The sequence below is a fragment of the Gymnoscopelus microlampas genome, assembly GCF_963454915.1.
Source record: "Gymnoscopelus microlampas genome assembly, chromosome: 3".
NCBI lineage: Eukaryota > Metazoa > Chordata > Actinopteri > Myctophiformes > Myctophidae > Gymnoscopelus > Gymnoscopelus microlampas.
This window is the reverse complement of record NC_139940.1, coordinates 18481954-18496782: the sequence shown is the minus strand read 5'-3', so window position 1 is coordinate 18496782 and position 14829 is coordinate 18481954. Positions and strand designations below refer to the sequence as shown.

The window sequence follows — 14829 nt, the reverse complement described above, 5'->3', positions numbered from 1 at the left end:
GACTTGAATATTTTCATTCCTGGTTAAAGTGAGACGGTTTATGTTGTGAGTTTACATCAGATCTATTTACTCACTGCGGGTCACACCCTGACAAAAAACCTTTCATTCCAAGCCCCTGTTTAAGTTCGATGTTTCACTTGTAAAACTGGTCAGTTTATTCCACCTTTGACCCTGACAGAAAGCCTTTCATTCCAAGCCCCTGTTTAGGTTGGATGTTTCTCTTGTAAAACTGGACAGTTTGTTCCACCTTTAACCTTTTAAAGGTTTTCAAGTAGTATTGCAACACTGGTGAAGAATACAATGTCCTTGGCACTGGGAGAACATCTATCCAAAGACAATAATGGACACCAGAGGTAAATATTGACAGGTGTCTTGAGAGGACTTTGGAAGTCTGTTTTTGAAGTGTTGGTGCTTCTCTTATTGGGGTAAAGGCAAGGCAATAACAAACCAATCAAAAATAAGCCCCACCATGACTCTGCCAGGAAAATCTGTTGATGTTCTGACATTGTTGGCAGCTGGTGTGTATGATCCATCAAGCGCACCATGGAGAATAGACTATAGTGACCTAGACTATAGTGACCTAGGTAACACATAGTACACTCAAAACAGCTTCACTGTATACACAACCAACAAGTAGCTCCTCCTGAAACAGGGTTGGCGGGTAAATCATATGGAGAGTTGAAGATTGTGGGAATAGAAGTTACATTTATTATTCACTCTTTGAAAAAACAAAGTGCTTTTAATCGAGTAAACATTTAATTAAATATGTTTCACAATGTGCAAAGTGTGACTCATCAAAAACATAGAACAGTGCAAGTCAAAATGACAATTATAATTAGTGTTAAATTCCATTTCAATTATTGTTACAGTGCAAGTCAAAATGACAATTATAATTAGTGTTAAATTCCATTTCAATTATTGTTACAGTGCAAGTCAAAATGACAATTATAATTAGTGTAAAATTCCATTACAATTATTTTGTTATTTAAAAAACCTTCGTAACTGTATGTGTTATTATAATAATAAAATAGACTTGATCAGCACATGACAAATATATAAACCTCACATTTCTCAGATGGCCAAGCACAATTTTAATAGTGAGTTCAAACTAAATATAAACATTAGCTAAAATAATATATGTACTGTATTGTATGTCTGTGTCAGATATGGTTATTTCTGTAACACATACATTATACTAACCGTGTTAGTGCCACCCGAACATCCAGATATGACTGGATTTGTTGAATTTCCCTTTAGGGTTACACGCAGTAGCAGTGCTACCGCGAGGGCGAAGAGTGTGAGCACCCCAGGCTCCACGGCTCACTAGGGAAGGGCTGTTTTTGGTACTTTTTCATTATATTCTTTTTCAATGATGATGTACCGACTAAAGAAAAAACATTTAAGAATTTTGCCAGAAACATTGGAAATTTTGTATTTAACATGATAACATGCTGGCATCGATCTGGGCTTGAGTTGCTTATTTAACCAAGTTATGCCCACGACAGCTAGTAAGGTTCTTGCCCACCAGCGTGGAGACGGGTTTGAATCCTCCACGGTGCATCGCCTGTCACTCCATCAGCGGTGACACTGAACCATTCTTCAATCCATGCATGTAGACTCTAGAGCAACGTGTGCTGTCCTTGGTTTGTATGGCAACCCGTTTTTTTTTTTCTTCTTTTTTCTGACTTCAGAACAAGCTTGTCTTGTGGCATGCTTGGCTCAATAAGTGACAATTTGTGTTCATGGTAGGATATCAGCTACACTACTTTACTGGATACAGTCATGAATTCTGAAATGAAATCAGAAGGGCCCCTTGGGAGTTCTCTGCCCATTCTGTGCTGAGAGTCTAGCTCTGCCCCTGGTTACACAGGTTTGATCCTAATGTGGATGCCGTTAAGAGAGCGGAGCACAAGTCTGGGGATAACCATGGGTTTCTGGGTGGGGTCTTCTATCAGCTCATACCTCCTCAGTGTCTGGGCCACCACCACTTTCAGCTCATTCATGGCAAAGTTCTGTCCAATGCAGTTCCTATGGCAAGAAGAACAAATAAAAGGAATAGCAATGAGAACAATGTGAGCAGTGAAGTACTAATCCTAGCCAGGGATCAATACCATTTTCGGGTTTCTGATCCGGTCGGAGCGCAAATAACTTTACACCATCAGGTGGCCGGAACCCACGACCCGAACCACCGGCGCCATGCACCTCCAAAATGATTCCCCTAGTTTAAAACTTGTTTAGTTTGGTGTAACTGTTTTGTTAACTCGTAGTGCGACTAATTGATTCGCATTATGTGGGGAATAAAAACAATGTGACGCCAACCGGAACCAACCACCGGTTCCGGTTTTCCTTTTTTCTAAACCGGATCACATGGCTAGTTTTAGAACGAATACCAGGCTTTCCTCCCCGGTGGAAAGGCTGGTGACGCGAGGTTAACTATGCAATTCTGGTATATTGCTTCACTTATAGCACACAGCCTTGAGAGAAGGGCATGCAAATGGGAATAGGAACAGACCCAACTGAGTATGTAGGTATTTGAACAATCAGAGAACCCATCGTCAAAAAAAAGGAAAAAACAGCACCCTCACCCTCTGCTGTTTTTTTCCTTTGAATTTGACGCTACTGAATTTGAATTTCAGTAGCGCAGCTCGGAATCTGTTCTTGAGAGATTAGTATTTGAATGACAAGCACAGGCTCCATTCTGTATGATTCAAATCTTATTCAAATCGCCATAATTACTGCCCTATCCAGATACAGAACATTGAGGTGCTGCAGAAGGGTTGACAGTTGACTGCTTTGATAATAGTTGTTTTTTGTTTTTTTGCTTTTGTTTGTTTTGCATTTGGATATTGCCCTCTCTGCACCTTTTGCATACCTGTCCTCACTGGAAGGAGGTCCGTTATTTTGTGATCCTTCTCAAGTTTTCTTCCTTTTATTAATCCCCTTCAAGGGGTTTGTCTAAGCCAGGGGTGTCAAACTCATTTTGGGGTCGGGGCCGAATTGGTCAAATGGTGACTTGATGTGGGCCGAAACCAGTTGCGGACATGCATGCGCGCTCACACGCATTCAGTCAGCATCTTTTGTCTCAGACACTGCCACTAACTACGTAGATCACTTTTTTTTTATGTATTAAGAAGAATAGCTACTTTAATTATTGACATTAAAAACAAACAATGCAATTCGTAAGGAGCCCCAATAAACCATTTAAAGGAGTAGTTCACCCAAAAAATTACTTATTTTATATCAATTACACACCCCATGAAGCATTGAATTCATGGCATTTTTTTTGTTAGTGTCACATTCCTAAGCCAATAATTTGATTACTGTCCCCTACCGGCTAATGTAGCCGGTAGGGGACACAAAGGAGACTCTTTGTGTCTCCTACCGGAAATACACACAGTCATCAAATTATTGGCTTAGGAATGTGACAAAAACAAAAAAATCTCCATGAATTCAAGGTTTTATGGGATGTGTAATTGATAGAAAATAAGTAATTTTTTGGGCGAACTATTCCTTTAAGTAGAATAATTCAATTTGAAATTAAACAATACCTGGTAATGTGTGTGGGTGGTTAGGTAATGATTACCATGTTTTAAGCCACGTTTTCATTTTTCTAAGCAGTTTTTCCTTGCCTGATTGAGGGTCTAAGTGCTTTGGCGGTTTCCTTTAACCACTTAAGTCCTATTCAAAAATGTATGAAAATAATTGCTGACCTACAAGCTCACAAGGCCTCACATTGCAACTCATTGTGAGCTTGTATATAGTATATTATTTATGAAAAACTTGTAATAAAAAAGAAATCAATTGAAGAAATTGTGAAAATATTTGATATGTTTTGCCTACAATGACATGCCCCAAGTAGGGATGCCAGGGTTAAAGTGGTTTGTAAAGCCCTTTGAGACTGTAACAGCGATTATGGTCTATATTATTTTAAAGGTTTACTTTATTCTTTAGTGAAAATACATATGTATTTATTGTTTTACCATTTGGATCACTTGTTTCACATACTTCATAACTTGCATTGTTTATGTTAACCTGTAATGAAAACCTAACAACGTCTTTATTGTTTGTTTTATTGCCTCCCTCGAGGTACGGTAAATGAATAGCCAGTGAATACCATAGTTAGTAATATGAGAACCCGTCTTTCCGGCCAAACCACAAGGTACCTTAATATAGTATCTGAGTTACAGGGTGTTGTGGGGACAAACCTTGGGCCAGCAGAGAAGGGCACAAAGGCATGGGGTGACCTTTTTGAGGTGTTCTCGGGCAGGAAACGGAGTGGGTCAAACGCCTTTGAGAATGCAAGATAAGGGGATAGTGTTCAACACAATAAACACAATAAAATGTATACAAGTAATTCCAAAGAGTGTACAAATGGAACCCAAATGGAGTTAGAGCGGCTTGCTGTCTGGTGCGAGTCTTAAAACAGTGTAAAGATGACGTTTTGGTGAACCAGTAATGAGGGTGTGCTTACATGAGGGTTTTCCCAGACAGTTGGATTCCTAGATATTCCATAAACACTGGTGCCGACGAGACAACCTACAAAGACGTAAACAAAATTCAATAAAAATATGATTTATTTTGAAACAAACAGTGAACTGTGAAATGATATGGCCCTCCCTGCAGCTTTGACATGGTAACTTGTCATTACAGTACACACTAATATACTGACAGTCTTTTTTTTATTACTATTTTATTATTGCAGTATTTAAATTATGCAAGATTGCAATGGAGTTGCTAGTAGTTTACGTGCATGTAGTACAAAGCTGAAATGGTGCAATACAATGAAAACCGGGTCATTGAACCGTGTGTGGCGCCGCTACAGAGAAAACAAATACAAGTTAATATTTAATCTTTATATCTTATACTATAGGTGAGCTACAAGATAAAAGGTTAGCAAGCTCATGACAAAGAAAATACTTTTAATTGGCTCCAGCAAACAGCGATCTGGACAAACTCCATTCCATTCTGTTCATTAGTGTGTAATTAGCAAATACTCCACTTACCTTCCGGCACACTCCTTCCATCAAAGAAGGTCATAGGTTTGGTTATCTTTCGTGCCATTCCCGGTACAGGAGGGTAAAGACGGAGGGATTCCTTTATGCACATGGTGGTGTATGGGAATTTACTGAGATCCTCCCTAAAAACAAGGCAGATACCTATTATGTCAATGTCAGAGACCATTTTAGCTATTCAATGACTTTGGGAAAATAACAATAATTCGAGTTTGCGTTCTATGCCTGGTGCACTTAGTCTCGCATAGCTAGACAATCACAGATCTCCGCCTACTGATACGGTACATCTGGTATCAGTATCTGGAGTAGTGTAGGTTGGCATGTAGCCTTGTAGCATCACCAGGAGGCCGATTTCTGTTAAACATATTCTTTTGCTATTACTCCTACAGATTTTGTACAAACATCATGCAAATCGGTACACATTATCTCTATAGTCATGTCATCAAGACAGTACGAGTTTTCATATTTCATCCTGATTGGCTAAGATTGACTTCTACTACCTGGCCTGGCGGAGACCTGTTCTCCGAGGAGCACATTTTTCTAGTTTTGTTTTGTTTTACTTTAACTATGTAATGGTGGAATTCCATTTGATTGTTCAGTGTGAATGTTTGGTCCGCAGGAAGAGTAACCTTCACTGCAATGAGGACTAAAGGGGATCCGTTATTAACAATAAACAATCTGGTGATCTAAATTCAATGTATGGGCTAAAACTGGGTGCGGACACAATTTGGAAATTTAAGTTACAACTGCATTGCAGAACCAATGAAAAGACTTTAGCACGGTCCATCATATTGGGATGGTGATATGACTGGTTTTCAAAGCAGTAGGCGTAGGTTTGTTTGCAGCCATTCTCGATGCTGTTGCCCCAAACATATCAGTAGGCGCTAGTCGGAGATAACTGATCATCTGTAAGTGCACTTGAGGTTATCGACAAAGAGATTCATCAGATAATCATCGACTTCCACAATATGGTGACAGTCTTAACACAGTGACCACCGTACCACTCGACTGTGTCCTTTCCATCCAGGGCATGTAGGATCTCGTCCCTGCAGAGCTGCTGGTGCTCCGGGTTGCAGGCTAAGCAGTAGAGGGTGAAAGAGACGCCGCTGGCTGTGGTGTCGTGGCCCTCGAACATGAAGGTGTCAACCTCTGCCCGGAGGTCTTCATCCGACAGACCCTGCTGTGCCTCATCCTGTGAAAAATATGGGAAGAATGTAGGTTGGAATAGTGCCTGACGTTCAATATAGTAAACAATACCAAAAAACACAGGAAATAAGTTATGTATTTGAACAAAAATGGCATAGATGGCTTGTGGTTCTTTGCCAATACACCTCAAAATCCAGACTGATAGTTTAACCCGGGTCCATGTTTGAATGTGTACTGTATAATAGCATTTAACCCTAGAACACTAATGTCGGGTGATTTTCACCCACACAATTATGGTTATGTGATTTTCATTGTGATGTCTGAGGTGGGTGGGTCCTTGGGTATCTTCAGGCTGCTCAGTGGCATCATCAAAGGTAGGCTTGTTTCCCTGCCCCCATCCCTGTTTTTTATCTAAAGGCAGGTTTGAGTGTAGGATTGGGTGATCTTCACCCAACGTTAGTGATAGTGATCCCACAGTTTTCAGTCATGTAGGGAGACTGTGCCTTCACTGGACAAGGCACACATGTCTCAGGAATGGGTGGACCAAAGAAGAAGTTCCCAGCTCCCTTTTTATTTATATTGAGTACCTCAATTTATCATGAATTGTTGCACTTTAATATTTTTTGATGAGAAGTATTTATAATCTTTTTAAACGTTTTTTTGGGGTCTTTTTATGCCTTTATTTTAGAGAGGGATAGGGTAAGTAGGCTGACAGGAAATGGGGAGAGAGATGGGGGGTGACACGCAGCAAAGGTCGTCGAGTCGAACCTGCGACTTGCTGTCAGGCTGGCATTGCAGCCTAGGGTGCCTGGACCGTCACGCTACGGCCGAGGCCGATGAGAAGTATTTTACATTGAATATATTACATTGGGTAAAACATACCCAACGTTAGTGATGGTGTGATAATATTCACCGTTAGTGTTCTAGGGTTAATAATATTGTAAAATCAAAGGTACTGAGGATGTGACATACTCTGGCACACAGAAGGATATCCAGAAAGTCCATGTGTTTCTTGGTTTGGGTTCTGCCCTGATCCTTTACATCCTGAAGAGCTTCTTTCCTCTTTCGTATGACTTCCTCTACAAAGCAATGAATCATGGGAGTGTATTAGAAATGTGCTCATCTCAGGTGTACATTAGGGGTGCGTTCGGAAATTACGCACCGGAGCACACTCGCCTATTAGTTTGTATTGGCCAGTGCGCTCAGTGCTGTATTTTCGAACGCGCCCCATGTGAACATGATTGGGTGAAGTCACATAACAGGTGGTGAAATACACCTCAAAGTAAAATGTTGTTTACTGTAGATTTAGCTGATTGTGCCTTCCTGTTCTTAGACTTGTTCTGTGTTTCTTACTTCTCTATTATCTCTTATCTATTCTAACTATTCCTGTAACTGTACTGTTGAGAGCCTGCACACAAAAAAGAACCCACTCTTTTCCACCTGTAATTGTGTGAGGTGTCAATAAAAGGTGATTCTTATTCTTTAGCATCAATGCACTGAAAATATGCACGGTAACAAAAATAACTGCTGACACAAAATTCAACCACAGCTCCTTTTGCATTCCTTTGAAACAAACTAAAATAAAACCCACATCCCATTTATTTCAGAAATATGGTACGATGGAATTCAGGAAACAGCTCACCCCCCCAAATTGAAGCACATCATTATGGAAAACAAGTCCTCATCGGATGAAGATCAGCCTACCTGTATGACTGTGAGCCACCTTGCACGCTTTCCTATATCTGAAGCCATGTGGGCTGAGGTGGAAAATAGCGTCGATGTGGTATGGAAAGGTCCGGAAACGCAGATTAACCAGGTCGCTGAGCTCATACACCGCCTTGATGTATGCATTTGTTCCACTGTAAATATGTTAGAAACACAAGTTCAATTTGGCTCCACTATACAATAAACCATCTTATAAACCTACAATAAAAACATCACAACTATATATAAACTTTGAAAAACGTTCAAGTTGGAGACTTTGCATCAAATTGATGAATGTGTTTTCCGTGTAGGAAACAAATTACATCCTTGCAGGAGTACAAAAGAAAGTACAGAAAAACATCACCACGTTACATGAACATAAGCACTTAAGCCTTATTCGTCTTGGCTGGAAAAAGTGGAAGACAAATTAATGGAAAAAATGGTGTTTCTATCTTTCAAATAAATATAAATTGATTATTTAACATTAATGAACCACTCGAAGGACCATACTTTTTTAACCCCCAAGTATTCAGAAACAAAAGAAATGAAAGAAAAGAAAACAGAAGACATAATATCAAAATGACACAACAAAGCCTAACCATATCCACCCCTTTTTTTGTTATTTTTTATTTAAAAAAATTGTATTAACCCATTTAAACCTGAGGCCGATTCTAAAAACGGCTTCTAAAACCTAACCTACTGTAAGTTTTCTGAAAACGTAAAAAAAAAAAAAAAAAACACAATTATGTTGCTATATGTATAGCAACAACTAATGAGACAGAGGTGGCTCCCGGATTGAAAGGTATAACAACGTATATGTTGCAACAGGTCTAAATGGGTTAAGTATATATTATGTGTTTGTTTCCTCAGAAAGGATATATATGTATATGGATACATGAATGAAATTAATTTTAGTTTATCCCCTTTTTTGTATAGGTGAAGGTTTTTTTACTTACACTAAGTACATTACTCAAAATGTACTTAATGAGGTATTGCCTTAACATGTTTTGACACAACAAAGTACAAAAAAAGAAGCCTTACACTATGAATAGCGGAAAAGGACAATCTACAAGTTCACAACGTGTCGACAATCGATGCGACGTGAGCTTGTAGATCAGCTATTTTTGTGTTATTTTAATTTGAAAATGTATAATTTAAATTTGTTGAACGTTTTTTTTAAATGTGTCCAAAATAGGGACGCCAGGGTTAATGTAGTTATTGGTTAACCACTTAAACTCTCTACTCTTAGAGAGCCGGACTTGAGTTACAACTGCACTTTGACCGCTTTCCAAATCTCTTCGCCAAAAATAGCTACAAGCTCACTTGTCACAAGTTGTGAGCATGTAGATCTGGTATTTTTGCAGAATGTTCCCAAGTGGTTCAAGACGCATGAAGTCAACAATAAAAGGTCAGAAAATGACCATGGAACTGTGCTCACTGGCTGACTGACCTCTCTGAGTCTGTTTGACAGTTGCTTTCACAGCTGAAGGCACACTTCATGATGCTGTCCAGTGTCATGAGACTGACATGCTCAAACAGCTCAAAGGACTCGTTGGTCTTGGCGTAACCCTCCCACTTGTCCTGGAAGGGGGAAAGAACAGATGTTACCTCTATAGGAGCTGGACAAAAGGGCAGAAATTAACATCAACAAATGCCTCTTATCCCACATGTAGTTATTCAGACACTCAAATCCACCCAAAGTGTGTAGGAAATTATGTTCTGTGATAAATTAAATAAATATAACCTTATAACCTTGTTAATCAGTTATTATTAGTTAATTAGTTATTGCAATCTAATTAATTCATTATTATTTCACGTATGTTATATTATGTATGCACATACAGTATACTATTATGGATGGTCAAAACTGAGATGTGTGGGATTTCCCTTTTTTCCAGCAACATTATGAACCGTTTCTATCTGTTTTACTGTTGGATAATAAGCGAATAAAATAAATAAAATAAATAAAATAAATAAAATAAATAAAATAAATAAAATAAATAAAATAAATAAAATAAATAAAATAAATAAAATAAATAAAATAAATACAATTTGAATGTGTGAATTTAGCTGTTATTTCTATTTCCATTTATAGATGACATGATTTATTTCATCTTTGGACTGTAGCTTTGATGTAACCATACCAGCATAGTTTTGGTTGAATCTGACATCAGCGTTACATATGGCTTCAGAACATCGTAATGGAAACCTGGTGTCAGCAGCCTTCTGTGGCGAAACCACTTCTGACCTTTTGAGGTGAGCAAACCATCTCCTAGACAGCAAGAAACATGAAGAAATGTCCAGCTCACACACAGTAAAATCCTCAATGTTAATTTAACCCCTGATGCCCTATCTTATACTTCCTGGCACAATAAAAATAGGGACGCCAGGTTGAACATTTTTGTTCCTGGTGTCCAGGTTGAAAGTAGTTAAGTCGGAAATTTACAGTGCACTCACAAAACAATACACATCAAGTTCAAAATAACTGTTGCTGACGTAAAACACAGTAGATGCCTACAATAGGCACACTTGTATAAAGGCACATAATTACAGATCTCTTATACAGTGTGAATATCATTCAGATTCCCAGTTAAGCTTTGATAGTTGTGGAAAAGGCGAGATTGTCTTACCGATCCATGGAAGAAGAAATTTATATGCAATATCATCTTTGGGCTCTATTGAGAAAAGGAAAAAAACAGAAAATGTTTTTCAGCTATTAAAAAAGTGATTCATGTATTGCACTGGCCACTGGTGTGATTAAATAACATAGGGTGTGTAACAAAGAACACGTATAACAATCTCTCTCTCTCTCACCCCCCACACACACGCACACGCGCACACACACACACACACACACACACACACACACACACACACACACACACACACACACACACACACACACACACACACACACACACACACACACACACACACACACACACACACACACACACACACACACCAAAGAGGAAATAATATTTTGATATGATTCTGTTCATGCGATGACTCAATTCCCTATTCTGGGTGTGTCAATAATAGGCCAGCATTGTGCAAAAATAGCTGATCTACAACATGTTGCGTTGAGACGTGTTGCAACGTGTTGTGATGCGTTGTAGATCGGCTACAGGCTGTTGTAGATCAGTGCAATACATGATAGATCCAAACATTGATCAGAAGAAGGTCATATTATACGGGCAAACCAGATACAACTGCTGCACATGCTTAACACACAGAGGAAAAAAGATAACGAATTGATGACATACTATATACAGAAATTCAACAGTTGTGTTTTTTTTTTTTTTGCCACTCAAGGGTAAATGAAACATCGCCTTCTCCAGATAGACAGACTGCCCATAATAGCTGAGACAGAACAGTATTTAGGCAACTTTTTTGCATTTGTCTTTTGCAATCCTCCTAATTGCATGCCGCGGAGCACATGTTTGTGGACGTGGTCCAGACTCCCATACACAAGGACAATAAGTTGACAGTTATATCCCAAGGCCATAATACGTTCCCACACACACACACACACACACACACACACACACACACACACACACACACACACACACACACACACACACACACACACACACACACACACACACACACACACACACACACACACACACACACCTACCTGTTGTTGCTAGTATGGTTTTCACATAATCTGGATGATGAATATTGAGGAAGGAAACAAAGGGACCAAACCACATTGGAAAGGCCAAGGGGTACTGCTCCCCCCACGTCACCAGCTTTTCCATGTCTGTCCCATCTTGTTTAAACTGCAAGTGAAGCAAGAACATGTATCCCATTTTAAATGATCCTCTAATATTAGCAGTTAGCACTGATATAACGTCACTTGTGCACAAAAGGGTAACGTAGATAATTAATTAATTAATTTAACACCCATTAAGACCTGGAGCGCATCTGTGTCACTTTAGATTGCTTTGGCTATTCAAAAATAGCAGATCTGCTATTTTTGAAAATCGTGAAAAAATATTTTTTAGACTTTTTTTCATTATTTTTTTTTTAGAATCGGCCTCAGGTCTTAATGGGTTAATATCAACCCGCCAGGCCGAGACAATTATTCCCATTTGAGGTGATGTGGTGCTACTATCTATGTAAACCAGTGACGCATCTTCCCTGCAGACTGTGTGTCAGTCAAAGACAAGTCAACATCCCTTTACGTGGACCAGACACCAGTGGTGGAAGAAGTAGTCTTAAGTAAAAGTAGCAATACCACAATAAATAAATACTCTGTTGCAAGAGAAAAGGCCTGTGTTCAAAATGTTACTTGAGTAAACGTATTGGCATCAAAATGTACTTAAAGGTAGGGTAAGTGATATTTTTGGGTTAAAACAAAAAGGTTTTTGTTAAATGGTTAAAACACTATATTCTGATAGTACTCATTGCTATAGAGCAGGGGTCTTCAACGTTTTCAGGCCATGGACCCCCTAGCTGAGAGAGAGATCAAGCAGGGACCCCCTCTACTGTATATCGTATAAAATTGTGTTTTAGATTAAACTGTTTTTGTTTACTTGGTCTGCTCTTTTTTCCCCTCTACACCTATACCTCTTTGCCAAAAATAGCCGATCTACATGCTCACAACGCCTCGCAGCGTGAGGCGTTGTGAGCTTGTAGATCTGCTATTTTTGGCTAATGTTCTCCTCAGAAAAGGGATGTTAGGGTTCAAGTGGTTGAGGTAAAAAAAAGAAAATCATATCACACAAAGATTTGGCGGACCCCTGTAGTAACTCTGAGGATCCCCTAGGGGTCCCGGACCCTCTGTTGAAGACCCCTGCTATAGAGTGTTTGTTCAGTAACAGGGGTCTCTCTGTCTCTCCAGCTCTCTGATAGACAGACAATACATTTTCTGGTAGGTGAAAACATTTCAGCAATCAGGAGAGAGTACCCATTTATCAGCTTCATGTTTATAGTGTTCCAGTTCCAATTTTGCATGCTCATTTCTCTGTGTCATCACTTACAATTTCACTTGTTTAATCTGTATCCTGTCTGAGTTCTCTGTCCTGATTCGATAAAATTGGTATCCTGACCTGAAAATGCATTTTCTGTTTAATAAAGAGCTGGAGAGACTTGGAGACTCCTGTTACTGAACAAACACTCAATCAGAATATAAAGCTATTTAACACTTATTTTAACAAAAGACAATCACTTACCCTACCTTTAAAGTACCAAAAGTAACATGCTGTGAGCTTGTAGATCGGCTATTTTCAAATAGTCTATGGGGGAGAGTGAGGTAATGTGAGACACAGGGTAAAGTGAGACACCCCCCTTATCACCTGACCACAACACCTGTGTGGTCATATGACCATTAGATTTTTAAGCCCCTCCCATTTCCCACTTACCATGGAGGAGAGGACCTCATTGTGCTGTAGTAAGCATGTTTTTTTCACTAAAATATGTTTTTTGCATGTAAAAGTATTTTTTTGGGCTGTCAACATAATCAGCTGTTGTGTCAAAGAAAATTGATTCAGGTAGAAAAACCTATGTCATGCATGTTGATGAACTACAAACCTATACATCCATGTGATTAATACTAATTGAAGATTAGCCAGAATTGCTAAAAGTGGTCCTTTTCACCAAAATGTGGCTGTGGGGTAAAGTGAGACAAATGGCTTGGGGTACAGTGGGAAACTGTCTCAAAGTTAAGTTTAGTACTTAAACATAGTTTAATCTAATATTGGTTTGATAATCCAATTGGTTTGATAATCTAATATTGGTTTGATTGGTTAAAACTGGTTTGTCTCGGTTGGGGTAAAGTGAGACACCTTCCAATTGTGTAGAGCAAAATGTGCTTAATGACCAATTGCCATGATTCTGTTACTAGTCTGACATTAGTTCTGGAATGTGTGGTTGTCAAGCTAGCTATTCTAACTGTTAGAACATGTGTTTTTATGGTAGTTTTAAACTGAAAAAAGTAAGTCGATCAGTTTACCCCATTGATTTTTCTGGTTTGTCTCGGTTTACCCCAGACCTGGGGTAAAGTGAGACACCAGAAAACTTTTTTTTAAACAATCATATTTTCACTGCCTTTTGTCTTGAATACATTCTGATAATTTCCATTGTTAGGAAACATCCCAAATGTATGGGAAATGTGTACATTTTACTGATATATCATTTTAGCTCACCTAGAGGGGAGAAAATGTAAAAAGTGTCTCACATTACCCCACTCTCCCCTGCATAAAATAGGGCTAAAATGGTTAATGTATGTTTTATAATATAATAACTTATACCTGCAAAGTAGCGACTAAAGTTTTCAAATAATTGTAGTGGAGTAAAAGTAGAATATTTGCCTCTGAGTGGAGTAGAAGTAAAAGTACTGAAAATTGGAAACACTCCAGTAAAATAAAAAATACCTCAACATTGTACTTGAGTACAGTACTTGAGTAAATGTACTTTTAGTTACTTTAGACCACTGTTCGCAACACAAACAAACACGACAAAGTTCTGCAACATGATCGTTGCACTTCCAGCTCTTCTAGTCAGTTACATTCACCTCCGTCACGTGTCCCATCAGCCAGTGTCCAGGCGGCCCGGGGAAAGGTTCCAAATGGCGAACCCACTGTCTTCTCTTGATGATCAGTTGAGTGAGTTTATAAGCAATGACCACCAGACAAACCAGTGCAAACAGATGATGCAGGCGAGGCAGGTCCCAAGAAAGCCATGATGTCGCTGCTCTGTTGGCATTTTCAATCAATCCCATTTCTATTTCATGAGTGAAAAAGGGCCACACTCAAAATAAATCCTGACTCAATCTGCTGCTATGAAAGTTGTTTGCACTAAAAAAACGGTCGCCTTGAAACCAAGAGGCTGCGTATCTGTATGATAATACAACAGTGACACCAGAGGGCGATAACTACGTCATGCTGTATACTGTGGGTGGAGCTGGAGCCCAGTGGTGGTAAAAAGTACTCAAATGTTTTGCTTTAAGTAAAAGTAT

General features: G+C 39.1%; 1 protein-coding gene across 1 annotated transcript; it reads right to left on the bottom strand.

Annotated features, from left to right (window-relative positions):
* Window positions 1-694: 694 nt before the first annotated feature.
* On the bottom strand, window positions 695-14719 carry cyp4t8 (cytochrome P450, family 4, subfamily T, polypeptide 8). Its single transcript, XM_084053576.1, has 12 exons — window positions 14386-14719; window positions 11506-11650; window positions 10493-10537; window positions 10007-10134; window positions 9313-9443; window positions 7863-8017; window positions 7131-7237; window positions 6014-6204; window positions 5004-5137; window positions 4472-4536; window positions 4206-4288; window positions 695-2028 (listed from the first exon to the last, which is right to left on the bottom strand). Exons 1-12 carry the CDS (start codon window positions 14590-14592, stop codon window positions 1863-1865), a joined length of 1557 nt encoding a protein of 518 aa, XP_083909702.1. The 5' UTR covers window positions 14593-14719; the 3' UTR covers window positions 695-1862.
* Between the last annotated feature and the right edge of the window lie 110 nt (window positions 14720-14829).